The following is an 18,773-nucleotide window of genomic DNA, read 5'->3' on the forward strand; positions in this document are numbered from 1 at the left end:
CAAGGGATGATTTGAATGGAAAATGTTTATTGTAAAAATTTAAAATACATATACAATTGCTGGTTAAATCTAAGCATCAATCAATCTCTCACTTTTCTTTCACGTCTTTGTCACTTAATAAAGGCTAAACATCAGTAGTAGGTGGGGCAGTTGATACAAGGGGTTTAGTTTAACCTCCCTGTGGGGAATTTATGAGCAGTCTATAAACCTATTCATGACCTATTTTAAACACCTGTTTATAACAAACTATAATCTAGCTGTAAGCTGATATAAGAACATTTTAAAGTGTTTATCAATGCATTTGTCAACATCTATAACTTACTCTGCACTGTAGCAGTTATATAAGCAGTTAGTGAATGACAGGAAAACGGTATAACATAGCTGTAGTCATATTCAGTGATATACAGTATATGAGGTCTTATTTTGTTGTGGATGATCCTCTTTTTGAAGTGCAAATCTGGTGGTAGCATTTCTAACTGCAAATTCAGTGCCACATTTATGGAACAATATTTATTTTTAAATGCCAGTTGACTTTTTAAATCTTTACTTATGGTTACAGCGTATTATAGACTATACTATGGGATAAAGCTTTTTTTTTTTTTTTTTTGCCAAGTTGACTTTCAGGCCTTTTTAAAAGCCAGTGAATGGTTTGTTTTGGTTATAACATTATTTGTGTGATTAAAAAAAGTCAACTCATTATATTTATCCTGTCTGCATAACTGTCACTCTGCTCTTTCTGCCACCTAGAGTTTTAATTTCTGACGTGTCTTGGGGCTTTTAATCTCTCATTTACACGCAGAGCGAATCTGCCTCTGAGAGTGAACAGTGAGTGCCTGAAGTAAATCTGGAGCTCCAATCAAAGTGAAATCTCACTTTTGTTATGAAAGCCTTGATTTTTTAATAAGATGAAGGGACTGAAGGAGGGAGCAACTTTATTTCTCCCTGATGAAAACTTAATCTTCAGCTCGTCTTTTAAACTCAGCAGCTGAACCAACCCAGAGTGAACAGACGCACAATGACACAGCTGATCACACACAATAATCATCATCTCTCAATCATTTGATATCATGTCAAATGTCTGCACAGAAATCATCCACTCACCCTGAAAAGACTCTGCTCCCTCCAAAAATAAACCTCCTCTCCTTTAGCTTCTTCCATCTGTTATGTCGGCAGTAACTCCAGCGTGGATGACAATCTAATTGCATCCTCATCTCTCTCTGGTTTAATGGGCTGTCAGGTAGCATCATTACACACTTTCATTGCTTCCCTGCGCAGCTCACATATTGACAATAACTGACAATATGTGTGTGTGCGTGTGTTTGTGTGTTAGAGGGAAGGTGCAAGTTGTTAGAGGCTTGTGTGGCACCATATCAGCTAAAAAAGTGTCAGTTACAGAAGCCACCTGGTGCGTACATGTGTGTGAATGATCTTATGTTTCCTGATTTATGGACAGCAAATGTCCTCACAAGGATAAAGCTGTGAAAAAAAAAAAGTTTGGAAGACATTTTGGAAGACTTCTTTAATCAGTCACAGGAGATTTGGTGTGATTTTTGTGACCCATTTCTTCTGGGTTCAGTATGTTTGATACAAGACAAGTATCTTCTGATTATGTCTAAGAACAATAATGTTTATTCCTGCTCTGATTGGCTACACTCAGGCAGGAGGATATATTCAACAATATGTTGACCCATAATGAGGCTTTAGAATTGGAAGTTTTTCTAGTGCTATGCCATACATTTCATTAATGCCAGATCTTAAAGGATAGGTTCTCAATTTTTCAAGTCTGTCTCAAAGTAACATTCAAGCTCCCATGTGAATATTGGGCTTTTTAAGTAACTGTTTTAATATATCCTACCATTTTTATGCAGATGATGTTCAGCTCTACTTGTCAGTGAAATCGATCTCAGTGAGGTTAAACTTAAATGGGGATTAAACAAAGGTTCTTATTAAGGTCCGTGATAGTGCTCAAAGGGCCTTACAGCAAACCTTTGTTCACAAATATCAAACAACACAGTAAAAATGTAGGTGTAAGTTTTGATTTTTTTCCCAACATGTTAAGAAACCTGTGCAATTATGTTGTTTACAGTTATCAAATATCTATAATATATAATATATAGTATTAGACATATATTAAAAAGATGCAGCAGGGAGCACATTACTGCAGTGTTGTCCTCTCTCCATTGACTGCCAGTGGAATTAAAAAACAAACATAATATCTTGGTGATTACTTATCAGGCTCTATGGTGAAGCCAGTGAGTACATGTGTGAATTTTTGTGTACATACAGAAACCTACAGTCTCTTAGGTTGGCTAGTCAGTGTCTTTTAGATGCTCCTGGAGCTTAGTTTAAAATGCAGAGAGATTGTGCTTTTGCTGTCTATGCCCCTAAACTCTAAACCTTGGAAGACTTTACCCTTTACTATTATATCATCCAGCTCATCTGGCATTTTTGAAAAAGCTTCTCCATCTGTAATGATGCTTTGTTGTACTGTTTGATGCTTTTTGTTTATGAAGCACTTTATAACATTTATTGTGAAAGGTGCTATATAAATAAACCTTTACGTACTTCCAAGTTGCTAAGGTGTGCAAAACCACAGTAAAACCTGTAAAACATCGTTTAAATCTTAACAACATCTCTCTCACTCCAAAAAAAGGAATCACATAGTCGACAAAAAGGGTTCTAGTTGTGGGTCATAAAGGCATGCTGTGCCATACACAGAGCGCAACAATCATCATTGTTATTTATAGTAGTTTCTACATCACACTAAATGAAAGCCACAGTTCATGTTCCAGTTAGAGAAGTGATGTTTGTGATGTGGAGAAGACAAGGAGACATGAGGGTATTTGCAAATGAATGTACTGAATGAAATTCACAAGTGTAGTAAGACAATCATGTGTGTGTTTATTTCAGAAGACACTCTGAGGATCATTTGGCTGCCGACTGCACCACATTGTTTCCTCAACCACCAGCGGAGGAGCGGTAATCAACTTTCCAAACAAAGCAATAATGTTGTGCAGATTAGGCTGAGCTGCAGGGAGCAGCAGACAGAGCAGATCGCATCCATCAGCAGAGAGACGGCTGTCTGAGGCTGACTGCAATAAGACTTCAGAACTAGAAACCACATCACAGAACACAAGTGTGTGGTGTGTGTGTGTGTGTGTCTGTTTGTGCAGAGCTGGAAAATAACTATAAATACTGTTGTCACTGTAACTCCGAAGCTTTTTTCATGTGTTTTTTTTTTTGAATAAAATCTAAAATAAATAATTTTGCTTTCACATCAGGAGATTTTTGCTGACCTACTGTATTCATCTATTTTTGGAAAGAGAAGAATCACAGGGCAGCATTGTTCTGCTGTTACATCTTTTTCAGGAACTTTTTTTTGGTTTGCTTTGAAGAAGCTCTTTTCCTTCTCAGGGTGATCTATGAAAAAGAAAAGAGGATCATCTGTTTTAAAACCAAACCTCACTCTTTCTTAAACTAATTGGACATAGGTAATGACATAAAATTCACTTTCCCCAGTCCTACCACTGATACACTCGGAGCTTGTTTGCAGTCTGAATGATGCTGTACACATGGTGTGTTTATGTCTGACTATTCAGTGATGTACAGAGCTGCAGTTCTTTGCTTATTAAAAAAATGTCTTTCTCAGCATCACTTTGCGATTATAATTTTACCACAACTCGTTTAGACTACTGCAATGCTCTTTATGTTGGGGTTAGCCAGAAGTCACTTGCTCGCCTACAGCTAGTTCAGAATGCTGCTGCCGGGAGCACATTACCCCGACTCTTTGTTTTTAAATGTCTTCATGGCCTGGCCCCACAGTGTCTGTCCAACCTGCTCCAGCTGTATGCTCCCTCACGCGCTCTCAGATCGACTGATCAGTCACTGTTAGTCTTCCCAAAGATAAAGAGGAAATCGAGAGGTGACCAAGATTTCTCAACATCTGGCATCAATATGAAGACAACACTACCGGAAAACATTGCAGGAAAAAAAAATCTGGAGATGTAGCAAGATTATAGAAAAAGAAAGGATCACAATCTGTGCTGGACACTTTTCTGGGCCTTTGTCCGACTTGTACTTGTGCCACCACCACCCCAGTTTCAGAGTAAATGTGAAATAAAATCAATAACAATATCAGCGCCACCTCTTATGTTGTCTGTCAGTGTGCAGTCCCCTGGCAGGTCACAAGTAAACATCCAACAAACAACATTAACATTCAGCAAACAACCAAACAAGTAGATGTGTCACATACAACACTATATCACACATAAGAAACTCACTCACTCTCACACATACACACACTGTCCGCACCATGAGAAAAAGAAAAAGAAAAAGAAAAAGAAACAAGAAAAGAAAAAACTTCTAACTGTTGATGTCATTGTAGATTGGCTGATTGGTTGTGGGAGGTGTGTGTATATATAAGGATCTATCTCTTAATTATGTTAAACTTGAAAATAAAAACAAATGTGGCCAAAACATCTAGAATATCACTTCAAAATATGACTCTTCCATCAGCTGCACCTTGTGTTTGCTCTTCACTCGCAACTACACTGAATATATACACTTAATATCCAAAAAGTCAAACCTCATTGTAACAACTGAAAAAACTCTGCCAGTGCAGTAGAATTATTTGAACTTGTTGATAATGCAAAGCACATTGTTTCAAGTATTTTCAAAAAAGAAGAGATTTTTCATGATTCTATTGTAGTCACCAGCCCTCTTCTTACTCACTTCAAGATACAGTCACTTTTAGAAAATCATTGGAACAAAATGTTTTCTAATGGAAACAGTTATAAGTATCCCCCTTTGTTTTCATTATTATCATTTTGATAAGGGCTTCAGGTCTTAATTATAGACAAATGATGCTGATGTATATATGGACTACTGTTGGTGCATGTGAGTGTAGTTGTTTGCACCAGCTGCACCATTTCAGACTCTGGCAGAACATTAACCATTAGCAAGAAGACTCAGCAAAAATGAGCCTATTCTTTCCAACAGACAAGGTATTCATTAGACAGAAGAGAGTGAAAGCAATCTGACAACCTTGAGACTTTATGTATTTGTCTTGCTCTTATCTTGTCTCTCATTTAAAAAGAACTGGAGGATACAGAAAAGCAGCAAAGATGAGAATATCAATTTAAAAGAGAAGAATAGGACGAGTACAACTGAAAATAAGATGAATTTGACTTAAAAAACAAATCCTTTTTTTCTATCTACTTATTAAAGCTGCTCACCCCGCTTCTACACTAGATATTTAGTCTAGTGTTGTCTCTGTCATGCCATGGTGTCTCACTCCTTTGAGCCCAAAGCAGAAAACCTTGGGCTGATCCTGCAACCTTTTCAATATGACAATATGAATGCAACGACACACATTCTTATTTTTATTCATTAAATACAAAAATAAGAAAAAAATTGATTGTCCTTGGACTGAAGGCAACAGGTGGAGCTCAGCTGTTGATACATTGAACCCACTCTGAGGTTTTTTGTTCAACTTTTCTGGCAGCTGAGGTTTATATTGGCTTTCAGTAAACCTAAGCAGAATATAAACTTATTGTGAGAAATAGGAGGTCTAAACCATCAGAGTTCAAGAACTCTGATAATCGAAGGCGGAAAAAGTATATATAAACATTAGTCTGGCAATATTTAATGCTTTTCCAGACAAATCCCATGAACATAGCGAGAAATATAGCTTACTCACAAGAACTGTATAAAGAAAGAAAGAAAAAAATAGCCCCCAAGAAATGCACTAATCTAATAAAAATAATAATAATCTATAATATGAGTTACTGAGCCGTTTTAAAACAATTAAACTATGTATTTCTGAGTCATTTGTTCCCTAAGATGTTGGGCTTCAGAGGGAACCAGTGGGTTTGTACATCTATTTAACAGTAGTCAAAATAGGTCAGATGTCTATATATAGTAAATTGAGGCTAGGTTTGAGACAGGGAGGAAGCAGCAAAATCACACATAGAAGAAAAACACTATGCACAAGAACCAACAGATTTTGAAATCACAAACCGTCAATAACATCTGTCAATAATGTATCTTAATAATGTACATTATTCACCAACAGGTATATAATTTCCTCATATTGGTAAGAAAACTCACTGAAAAAACAAATGTTTGACTGGTTTTAAATATACTCTGAGTTGTAACTTGAATGTGTGTGCGCAGATGAGTGAGTGAGAGTGGTGGAAAGGAAATTAGTATGGGGAAGCAAACTTTTATTTTACAATAGTTTGACACTGATAATCTACGAACCAATTCTAAAATTCATCTGTATTTGTTCATTTCTCACACAATCAAATATCACAAAGGAAGAACAGACCTCTCAACAACCCCAGCGCTGCCTTGGCCCACATAGACAGAGACCTGTACCTCATTATGTAAATCTTACACGTTTTCATGTTTGAATATGCTCCTGAGTCACTTTCCCACAGGCTAAAGTCACAAAAACAATCTTGATCTTCTTTTCTACAGTGTTGTTTTTGCATTGAAAGACGCTGATGTGTCATAAATGATAAAGATTATAATCTTTGAAATAACAAAGTAGCACACTGTTCAACTCAGGTCTCCATTTTATTGAATATTAGCAGCATTTGCAGACCATTCAAAACAGAGGAGCTTCAGGCTGATATACATCAGCTTTCAACAGTGCCTCTCTCCTCAGAACATCACAGCAAATGAATGTATTCCACAATACTTACTTAAAAAGAAAAAAAAAAGGCACAACAAAAGAGAACATTGCAGAAGGCCAGAATCACCTGTTAAAAACCTGTTAATGTCAGTAATATTATTGAAAAACAATATAAAGAACAATTCTGTAATCTACCCTTACACTGTAAATTAATAACAAGAAATTGACTGCTAAGTTAATGTCACAAACTCAAATGGCTACAAAGCCAGCCCTAAAAAAAAAAAAAAAAAAAAAAAAAAGATATATAACCTCAAACCTCCATTGAGGAGATAAAACAACACTTGTTAGGGAAGAAAATAGGATATTATACAAAACTTTACATTCAAAAAAAAAAAAAAAAAAAAAAAAAACCTCTCCTCTCCTCCTCTCCTCTCCCTGGCTTTACAAATAAAATCTAACACTAAAAATCCCTTTCCCTTTTTTGATTACCAGTAAATTCTGTTTAACATACAGCTCTAAGGTTCAATACAGTGCTTTTTAAAGAGACAGTTTGTTCACAATTATGATTTGTATCATACACCAATAGACCACATGTCTTTAAACATATGGATACAGCTGTTTACAGCTGGGTCTAGGATTATTCATAGTTCATATTTCAACTGAACAGAGCTTCACATATGCATGGTTCTTAACCATGAACCCTGGGTGAACAGGCTCAGAGAAGTTGAGGTTTCTGACAGTGTAGAGGTGACTCAGCGTTTTATAGGTGACATTGTAAAAGGACAGAGTGCCTTCAGGCCAGTCCAGATACACCCCAAGTCGTTTGCAGCCAGCAGGGGGTAAAGGGATACTCTGGTCATTCTTCAGAGTGTCTGACACTGTGAATTCTTTGTCATTTTTGCCAAAGAACCAGGATGTAGAATTTTTTTCAAAATTGCTTAGTGCATTGTCTCCTTTCCTGCAGATTCCTTTGTATGTAACAGCTACACCGACCACAGCATCATAACCACCACTCCACTCTATCTCCCAGTAATGGCGCCCAGTCAGCCCTTCTTTGCACAGCACCTGAAGACATTTATCAAACCTTTCTGGGAGATCAGAATATTTCTGCCAATCTCCATGTGTCACCTCCTTGTTGTCATCAGAAAGAGTGAGGTAACCGTTGACTGTGTCTGGGTTCAAGGTGAGCTCACAGGTATCTGATGGTGGGAGCAAGACACAACATATTACTAGTAATCCTTGTCACCATCCACACTGCAATTTACAGCAGCACCATTCATAAAACAAGAAAGCAAATGCTTGAAAATGACTTACACCAGATGAGAGCATTTCTGTCGTTGATACTCTCCGGATCACTGATCTCAGGGGCCGAAAAATGATCAGTGACCAGAATGCCATCTTTGTAGTGGTAGATGGTTGCTCCTCGGTGGTCTTTATTTGCTATGGCTGCTACACAGAAACTGAATCTGCTGTTGTTCTTCAGTGCCTTGGCGAGGCCATGGAAAGCTCTGGCCTTCTCTCTCATTTTGGTGATTACGTTGTCTGTGAAGTACCACTCGGGTGTGTATGACATGGCACATGTATTTTCTACTAACGGGAATGCATTTATGGATTTTAATTCACACAATTTAAATGCATCAGTGTACTCAGCCAACTCCTTAAGGTAGCGATCATTACTTTCCAGAGAGGTGAAAACATAGCAAAGAACATGATCTACACCTGGTGCAAGAACCTCTCTATCCAGTGCTGACTGATTTGGGACCATCTTTATCTTTGTCTCTATCTCCATTTTTTCCCCCTCCATCATCTCTACACAGGACTTGATGATATTGATCTCTCTCTCTTTATTATTCAGCCATTTGCTTAACTTTTCGTGACTGAATGGTGACTTTTCTCTGTTTTCAAAGAGTAGTTCCTCAGCTTCTTTACCTTCTCCAGTGTGTCCCAGAAGGTTATCTTCCAACATCTTCTGGAGTTTAGATTGGTAATAAGTGCATGTTTTTTGAAAACACTTCAATTCTTTCTGAATGGGTGGACAATTCCCTACCACTCTGTCTTCCAGAAAATCATTGCATCTCATTTCCATCTGCCTCAGATCTTCTACAGCTTCTTGAGCTTTTCTTAACACTCCAACAGTGATCTCACAATTCAGCTTTGGAGCTTTGGAATCAAGATTTGTCAGAGGCATCAGCCAGACCCTCAGTGGAACAGCATTGTCTACATTGCTGTGAAACAACTGTGGAAGTTTTGCATAGGCACTCACTGCCTCCTGAAATGTTGTGGGATTGTGTTGGAGAAGAATGTCTCCATAGAATTTGCAAGAGAATTTTTCTGTCAGGCTTTTTTCTTCTGGAGTCAGATTGACGCCAACTTCCCCATGAACACTACATGTAGGAATCTTCCTGATCACAGCTCCCATCTTTCCATGGTAGTCATGAACACTGTCAGAGTCTAACCTCTCACTGTCAAACACAAAGAAAGCATTTGCCCCATAAAGGATGCCTACTACAACATGGGTTGCCAAGCCTGTCTCAATAACTTCTGGTAGTTGGATGTTATTGATTTCATCTGGAGTCATTGACAATTGTTTGTAGTGAGTGGTAGCTTTGTACTGAAGTATTACTCTGCTCTGATTCTTGAATGTTTTATAATCATACAGATACTTGGCAGATCCTGAAACATCAACCAGTCCAAACAAGAAACTGACACCAAGAGATGCCTCAACACCCAAAGAGTTAGACTTGTCCTCAGCAGAATCAGATGAAGTAATTTGAAATTCACTGCCGAGCTGAGGGATCTCACATGTTTTTTCTCGTAGAGTTTTATCATCCCACAATGTGGTGCCTATAGAAAATGAAAAATATCACCAATTGAAAAATAAAAAAACAATTTGACATATAATTGTCCATCAAGTAGCACATAGATTCCCTTAAAAATTTTCAATTTGAAAGACAACATTATAAATGACAAGCCTACCTTCTGGAAAAATATGGGAATTAATTTCATGCACCACATATTCAATATTCAAGTGACTGACATGGAAGAAATGGATATAAGGCCAAAAATCGAGGAACAAGTGCAGCCTGTAACTTAACATAGTAAAGCTTAACAGTCCAATATGGTCCCATCTGACATTGTTTTAAGTATATATATGTATGTATACTGACCAAATCGTACTGTTAAGTTGTACTATGTGACATGATTGATTGTGTTTTGTACCTAGACTGGTGCCATGTTGGGTCTAAAATGTCACTTTCACTCAGAGTAAAAATCACATAGCTACAGTGAAGAGCTTAATTGAGATAACATACTGCTCCACAGAGTGGGATAAGATGAATTTACAACCTTGCAGTTGTTAAGGGTAAAAATAAGCTCAGTGTTTAGAAGTGAAGTCACTTTTTTTTTCTTACCTGGGATCAGTTTATTTCTCTGAGCATCATACAGCATCCCTAAGGTGAAAGGTCGACCCAGAGCTGCAATTGTCTTGTAATCTGAAGCCATGTCTCCGACCTGAGGGAAAACATCCAATAAAGTGGGTCAAGCAATTCCTCAACTCTGCTATACTGCAACCAGAAAGGAAGATAAAGACACATTTCCCAGTCAAAACTGTGAAGACAATTATCTGAATAGCTCTACAGTACATGACCTAATTTAAGTAACGGCACAAATAAATCTCTCTCTCACCTGGTGCAGTTGTGTAGATCATCTGATTTCTATGTGAATCTTCTTGACTTTGAACTGGAGCTTCCAGTCTGATGTTGCTGATGTTACATGGTGACTTATATCCTGTTGGATGTTCAGGCCCTCTGACTCCTCCTACAACATGTAATCTGTTGGGCTGTAACTGACAGTTATTATCATTAATTATAAAGCTATTTATTATTGTAATGACTGATTGACTGACAGCTTTCAGACTCAACATTTCCATGGTGATAGCTTCTTAAGACTTTAAAAGTGGCTTTTGTTTCATTAGAATCATTGACATATTTCTTACATACTCTTAAACACCTACTACATTCTGGTTTTGCTCAGACATGTGAAGACTGGAATATGATACCAGTGTCACAGACTTTTGTTATCTGTTGATTCCTTAGAATTTCTGTTTTAACTGAGTGTGTTTATGTGTTGTGCAACTGTATGGGTGTGAACTGGAAAATAATCAGATGTCCAAACCGTGAATTAAAAAAAAAACAAAAAACAAAAAGTTCAGGGATTTTGCTGCAAGCCAGATCACTGAAATCAATAAACCTTAAGATAAACCTGAAGACTGATGACATTTTATTCCACACCATGTAAGTTGTTGATGTGTTGTGAGGTATTATTATTACCTAAAATATGTTTAGTTTAATTTTCTCATGAATTATTGTTACAGACAGACAAACAGTTACAGCACCTGTTGTCTTGCTGGACGCATTACTCTTCATGAAAAGGAAAAAAAAAAAAAAAAATCACCATAAGACTGTAAAGGAAACAGGTTCCCACATGTGAACAATACGTCCACAAAGAACCATGAATGCTAGAGTAAACACTGTAAAATCCTGATGCTTTAAGCCATCCTTATGTTCTATGGCTTTACCTCGCTTATTGTATTTCTGCACTATAAAAGTATAGTATAGTATATATGATTACCAATATAGTGGCTTTCTACTTCTTGTCAAAGTGTAAAAAAAGAAAAGAGAAATCCTACCATTTTCTACCATTCATACAGAACCATAATATAGAACCGTAAAAAACTGGATAATATTTGGGCAACATTTCAAGTCATTTTGTTGACAGCTCCAAAAATCTCCCATGAAATTCAGTGGAAGAGTACGCCTCTACCAAAACAGGTTTAACAGTGTTGTAAAAAGTTGTCATGTAAAAAGTTCGATGACAAAAAGCCAAACATACCAGCACTGCAGGTCTAGTGATTTGGAAATAAAATGATAATCTTGTTGGCAGCAAACAGACTTCATGAGCTGTTATCACACTATCATTCACCTCTGTTCCCCATAGCACCGCTGTCTTCACTCTCCTCCCCCTCAGATATATTCTTCTCTCTTATTTCCATTTGTCCATATTTTTGCAAATGATCATTTTCTTCCTCCTCTTTGTTCCATTCAGCTACATGCTGTGCATGCATTGTCAACTTGGTGAAGATGTTTTCTTAATTGATTGTGTGTTGTCTGTTTGCATTCATTTTCTTAAGCTGCAGTGTGCTGAGCTCTCAGGGCCACCGTAGTGAACGCCACCGGGCAACTTTTATTATTTTCCTTCTCTGTGGTCCAGATGGCACACAAAGTTTCTTTTCTGTGGGCAGAGGATGTGTGTTAATTATACTGCAACATCAGAACACTTTATTATTAATAATAATATTAAATATTAATACTACTAATAATCATTTTTATTTTTGGTGAGTTGTTTAAGTAAGTTTAATTTATATTAGTATTTTACACTTGCCTTTAAAGTCCTTTTATTCTATCAATCAAAATGTTTGATTTTTCTCTTCCAAATGAAACATGGGGAAAAAATGTGCGCTGGCAATTTCCATTGGATAAAGCACAAAATCAGCAGTTGTCTTTCTGTAAGTTTGATTCAAGCATTTGCAAACAGACCAATAGCACTTTCAAGCATGCAGAAGTGAGCTTAAATACAGTTCTGTGAGACACACTATTTACCAAGGTTACAGACTGCTTTATACATGTCGCCTGTGGGGGCAATGTCTGAATGCCAGCATCTCTAAGATGTCCTTGAACATGGGGAGAGGCCACATTATAACGGTTTCTTGTCAGCTAGCCGGGCAAAGGACCCTCTATTCATCAGGCTGGAGAGGAAGTAAAAAGCTGTAGCTATCTTGTGCCGTTTTTAATTTGAATTAACAGAAGAATTGTCACAGAGCTCTGTAGGAAGAATAAGCATTTAAGACAAACAAACATGCAATTTCACTAAAGAAAGTACTTGTGTAACTTGTAACTTTGCATATACAGAGAAGCAAACATCTTTCTTCTACAATTAAGAAATGATTAACAGCCCAAAGATAAATCACCTATAAAAAAGCATAGGCAATTCAACGTTATGATCAACATGACTTCAGACTACATGATGGTTACTTAGACTCTGTAGGGGAGACTATGTAGAATATGAATATATGTGCATCTATATAGCACTTAAAGCACTTCTAATTATGTTGATCACTCAAAGTGCTTTACACTATAGGTCACTTTCACATATTCACACACACATTCACACAGGGCTTGTTCTAGAGAGCTCTAAGTACTTGCCCAAGGATACTTTGGCATGCAGACTGGAGGAACAGGTGATTGAACCACTGACTTTCTGATTAGTGGGCGATCCACTCTACCTGTTGCACCACAGCCACCCCTAAATGTTGACAAACTGAGTTGCATGCATCGACTTGTAATTTGCAAAGACATTAAGTTAAGTTCAGAACAAAATACTACCCACTACTACTAGTAAGCTAGTAATTACAGAGTTGGCAAGTGCTATAGTTTTTTGGGGAAAATTTATACACTACCTTCCACTCATTCATGTTTGCTCCTCTGTCACTCTCTTTAAGGAGATTTTGTGGAAGGACATAGCGCCAGTAGGCCAGTCCAGATACAACTTGTTTGCAGCCAGTACAGGGAATATGGTAACTCCACACTGGCCCATTATACCATGCATAAAGCCCGTTCTTTATGCCAAAATACCACACTATGACATTACATAAGCTTACTCCAATAAGCTCACTCCAATAACCATCTCCTGACCTGTGGATTCCTTTGTATGTAACAGCCACACCAGCTTCATCATCATATCCGTCACTCCATTCTACTTCCCGGTTATGGCTCCCAGTCAGTCCCTGTTTGCACAATACTTGAGGGCATGAACGAAACCTTTCTGGTAGTTATCTTTGCCACATCCAATGCTCCACCTTTTTATTTTCCTCAGAAAGAAGAAGGTAGTTGTTTGTCGTGTTTGGATCCAGGTCACAGGAATCTGATTGAAAGACCAAAACACAGTCTGTCAACTATAAACAATCATAAAATGTTTATCATATAAAATGGTTCACCAAATGATTTTACATAGGAAGTTCTCAGCCACACAGTCAGTCAGATATATGTGGAGAGAATTCTTTTCATAATTTGTCTGAGCGTGAAAATGAAGTTACTAAAAAGTACTTACACCAGATCAACTCTCTTCTGTCTTTTACATTTTCCACATCAGTAATGTGAGCCTCTAAGAAATGACTTTGTAGTGGTAGATGGTTGCTCCTTTGTGCTTTTCATTTGCTATGGCTGCTACAATGAAACAGAATGCATTGCTGTTCTTCAGTGCCTCAGCAAGGTCATGGAAGGTTTTGGCTTTTCTCTCATTTTGGTGATCACTTTCTCTGAGAGGTACCACCAGTCCTCTGCAGGGGAAGCGACCTTCTTAAGATTTTTTAACTTGAGCGCATTCAAGTAGTCAGCCATCTCCTTCAGATATGGATTAGCCCCTTCCAAGGGAGTGAAAACAAAGCAAAGAGCATGATCCCACAGCAATCACCACAGAGTTTGTGGAAAACGCTCAGCTTTTCATGAATCTGTGGGAAATGATTGACTACTTTGTCTTCCAGACAATTGTTGCATCTCATTTTCATTGTCTTACATCTTCTAGAGTATCCCGAGCTTTCCTCAGTAATCCAGTTCTGATCTCCCTCTTCATCTCAGCAGCTTCTGAATCCAAAATCATCATTGGCATCAGCCAGATCTTCAGTGGAACAGCATTCTCTCCATTTTCTCCGTAGCTTTGGAAGTTGTATGTAGGTCCTTACTGCCTCTTTGAATGTTGCAGGGTTACTTTCAAGAGTGAAGTCCCCATAGAATTTGCAGGTAAATGTCTTGATCAGAGCTTTTGCTGCAGGTTTTTCAGCAGTCAGCTTGATGTCAACTTTTCCCTATCGTTATCACAGCTTCCATGCTGCCACAGATGTCCTGAATGCTTCTGTCAAATACAAAAAAGCATTTGCCCCATAAAGGATCTCAGTGATTACATGTGTTGCAAAGTCTTTAATAACATCATCTACTTGCTGCATGTGCTTGGTTTCAGAAGGAGTTGTTGTTGACAGTTGTCTAAAATTGGTGGTGATTTTGTACTGAAATGTCACTCTGATTCTGGAATTTCTTCTGATCATTCAAGTATTTGGCAGATCCTCCAACTTTTATCAGTCCATCCAAAAAAAATGGGCCTTCAGAGAAGCTTCTGAACCAAGCATTCTTCCATTATGGAATCAGATGTAGAAATCTGCAATTCACTGCTCTGCTGAATGCTTTCAACTGTGTTCTTCATTGCATAATGTGTAACCTGTAGATAATAAATAAAGTGGCCCACATTAGTTTGAAGTGCTTTTACATAGTTATGTTGGAGCTAACAGCTTAGCTGCTAACAACTGTACTTATATTCCCAAAGGAATCAAAACAAGCATAATTGGTTGTCTCCAGGTTTTTGCTCCTGCATGTGTGAGGAAATGCTCCTAATGTTGATCCTTTCTCGAGTTCTGCTTCAAAAACATGTCAATCAACAAATAGCACATACAGCTAATATGGATGTAAGACTGTATTGGAGTCTGAGCAACCATACATACAAATACTGTATGCTACCATAAAATATACAAGTTGACCCAGAGCAGCCAGTGCAGTGACTATTATATACAGGACAAATACAGTGTCACACATCTAGAATTAATTAAAAGATTCACGCTGGCTCCATAGAGACTAAATACTTCATTTAGAATGAAAAAATGATGATGAAAAAATGTTCATCATGTTAGAGATTTCAAGTATTTTCTTACTTGTATGCCCTGCAGTGTGTAGTCCAGAGTCTACAGTGAGATGATCATACTGCAGGCTCCTTAGGCAGGCTGCTGACATGACAAGAGCATGACAAGATGACAACAAGCCAATACAGACATTATGAAAAGGTAACAATCGCTTCTTTTTGTTTGACAACTGACTACAAAAGACCAGATGTTAGAATGCAATTCCCTGCATCGATGGGAATAATAATGACCCTTACAAAACTTGTAGTTTGCCACAAGTGAATGCTCACAATCTCTTATGTTTGTTTGAAAAGGTGTGTGTGTGCAATGACTGGTCAGCATTATAAGGCTTTTTGATGGGGCTGTCTGTCTGACAAACAGCTGGTGCAGAGGTGAGACAGGACTCATACTCCATCACTATTTAGACGCTACAGCATTTGGTGTGAGGCGAGACTGCAACCTGTTTGATTTGTCCTAAAACAGGATGTAATATATGGGTTAAGGATGAATTTGCTGATGTTTTTCTTCACCCAAGCCCTTAAAAGTGAAGGAAACATCTGCTCCAAGGAGGCTTTGGTTAGTAAATCATTGCCTGTTTGAAACTTTTATGTATAAAACTTGACCCAGCCAATGGATAAGACCAATGGAATAACTCATTCCCTGATTTAGACCAAAGTAAAACAGCTCACTTTGCTTTCAGGCCTCCTCCATCGACAAGCATTAAATAAAAGGAAAAAAGCAAACTTCTTGACAAGAAAGGAGGAAAAAGGTGAATAAACAAAGTGAACGAAGACAGTAAACAAAAGAATAAACAACCAAATACCTGCTATCGCCAGTCTCTGAATGTGATTTTTAAGCCTACAAATAACTGTAAATGTCCTGAAGCTGTAGAGAGAGCCGTGATTCAGCGCTGGCAGGGAACACTATCCATCATGTTAAAGGAGAGGGTGGCGGAGCAGCAGTGAAGGCAAGAGAAAAGAAAAAGTAGTCTCGAGCTGTGAAAAAGGTGTCCACACAATAAGATGAGATGCCAGGTAAGACTGTTGAGGATTGCTCCTCCTTGGCTCAGATAAGGAATCTTTTGTATGCTGTTCAGTCTCGTTCTGTTCCTTGCTCCAGTGTGCCTCCCAGACTGTCCATTTATTGTCTCCCTGTGCTCTCTTTCACAGCCTATCACTGAATTTGTTTACCTTTTTCCTACTTCTCTCCCTTCAGTGTACCCTTCTACATCTGTATTAGGGCCCGTACAGTGACGCAAAAGCACATCATATTAGTTTGGGCTGTATGCTACAGAAAGTGGGGTCTTAGATATTCCTGTGTGTCACCTTCAGAAACTTCCAGAGAAAACAAGTTAAAGCACAGCAGTTAATATATTGGTCATTATGAAGGGTAGAGAACAATTTCTAACCACTTAGGTCATGTGGGAAACAAGGAACTAAAAAATTTAATGTGCATTTATGCACATTACTGTCTCATATCAAAAACTGTGTTTCAAGTTGTTCTTCCTCTTGTAATCACTTTTGCCCACATTACGCACATAATCATCAGTCCTGGGAAAAGGATATATTATAGCATTTGCTCATTTACTACAGATCCCCCCAAAGGTAATAAAACTCACTTTTAATATTGAGAATAAGTTGCACTCACTTTTGTGCCAGACATCCATTTATTAAAATTACTTGTCTCCATTTTTAATTTGCTTTGATGGAGGAAAGAAGATGAAATGAAGTTATTCACTGGAAAGCATCTTTCTTCCTCGTGCCTGTGACACCCCGTTGAACAGGGCAAAGAATTGATAAGGGTAATTGCACAGACACACTCCTCTCCCCGCCCACTTACAACCATCTAACATACTGTTGTGACTGTAGAACTCAATTAATTTCATCACGCATGCTGCTGTTGTTAGATAAAGAAAGAGAGAGTAGCACTGACTGCACACCGTGGTATTAGAGCACAATACAAAGTTGATACAGGCTTGATTAAGCTGTTGGGTGTCTTATCCAGCAAAGACGGACACACATGTAATATCAGGACATTGGGGTCTTGCCTCCAATAAATGTCAGAGGAATAATTCACTGTAAATTAAAATAAAACAAAAATTTGTTCATTTATATTTTCACATCTCTAGAAAACACAAGTGCAGCAAAGGCAGAGTTCATAAAGCAACTTACAAATGAGGAACAAACCAGGCCACAGAAGATGAGCTGCCAACACTCCTCACAGTTCCAAAGTGCCACAAGGTTGCAGGTGCATGAGACCACGGCGAGGGAGTTTTCTGGGAGAGATAAAGAAGGATGAAAAGATAGATTCACCGATGGATTCAGTTTGCACCCTCAGTTGGTGCTCATACATTTCCTCAGGCATCACCACTGGAGCACCCAAGGCAACTTTCTCTCAGAAAACACTCCTGTGGATGGACATGCAAAACCTGTATGGACTTAGCTGTCACTTGTTTTGGTTTGTTTGTGATAAATGAGTTGACGTTTTTTGAATGAATGAATACATCAATGCAATGAATGAAACGAAAAGGGCTAAAAGTGGTTATTAATCAAGGCCTCAGGGCTCAGAGTTGAGTATTTAGAAATTAAATTTTTTTTTCTTTGTATGACTGAATGAAGCCTCACATTTAGTAACACAGTGGATTCACAAGACGGATGGTGACAAAAGCACTGTGGTTAAGGTCAGGGAAATGTTAAATGTTAATGACCATGTTGTTTCTGTAGTCACAACAACTTTTTGTATTAAAAAAAGACCACCCTTACCCCTATCTTAACCAAGTGCTGTGAGAGTCTAAACATAAACATTAATACATTTAATAACGCTGTAGTCAAGTGGATATTTTACTATTATTCTGTAAGATTAGTATATTTAGGCAGAAAACAAATTCTGCTGCATGTAAACATTCAGCTGATTTAAATGATGTTTCCTATCAATGTATTTGTGACTTGCCAAACACATAAATTAACAACATATCCTCATTAATAGAACAAGTAACACAGTCATAATAACATGTCTTAGCTCAGCTGTGTATAGGGGGGGACACAGAAAGTTATAATTTGACACTACTGACTTGTGGTTACACAAAATTATCATTAAATTATGACAACAATAAAGAGTCTTCCCTGCAAGGACAGATGATATATATAGCCTTATAGCCTAACACCTGACGACCTGAAGACTTTCCAAATGAGGTTCTGGAAAGAGTTTAATGCTGTGAAGTTCAGTCAAGCTCACTGACTCAGGTTAGAGTCAGATCTCAATCATCAGTTGCAGGCTTCAGTCGATGAGTGACACACAGCAGGTCAATATAATTCATTATCAAGTTTACTGAACCAAACAATGGCAGGGAATATAGCA

The 18,773-nt window shown here is 37.9% G+C and overlaps 1 protein-coding gene across 1 annotated transcript; it reads right to left on the reverse strand.

Moving 5' to 3' along the window:
- Positions 1-6,566: 6,566 nt before the first annotated feature.
- Positions 6,567-11,824, reverse strand: LOC108892152 (stonustoxin subunit beta-like). The gene is made up of 5 exons (XM_018689573.2): positions 11,618-11,824; positions 10,322-10,481; positions 10,048-10,147; positions 7,952-9,481; positions 6,567-7,836 (listed from the first exon to the last, which is right to left on the reverse strand). The coding sequence occupies exons 3-5, from the start codon at positions 10,136-10,138 to the stop codon at positions 7,286-7,288; spliced, it is 2,172 nt and encodes a 723-aa protein (XP_018545089.1). The 5' UTR covers positions 10,139-10,147; positions 10,322-10,481; positions 11,618-11,824; the 3' UTR covers positions 6,567-7,285.
- Positions 11,825-18,773: the final 6,949 nt, after the last annotated feature.

This window comes from Lates calcarifer, unplaced genomic scaffold, assembly GCF_001640805.2.
Source record: "Lates calcarifer isolate ASB-BC8 unplaced genomic scaffold, TLL_Latcal_v3 _unitig_208_quiver_1329, whole genome shotgun sequence".
Taxonomy (NCBI): Eukaryota; Metazoa; Chordata; class Actinopteri; family Centropomidae; genus Lates; species Lates calcarifer.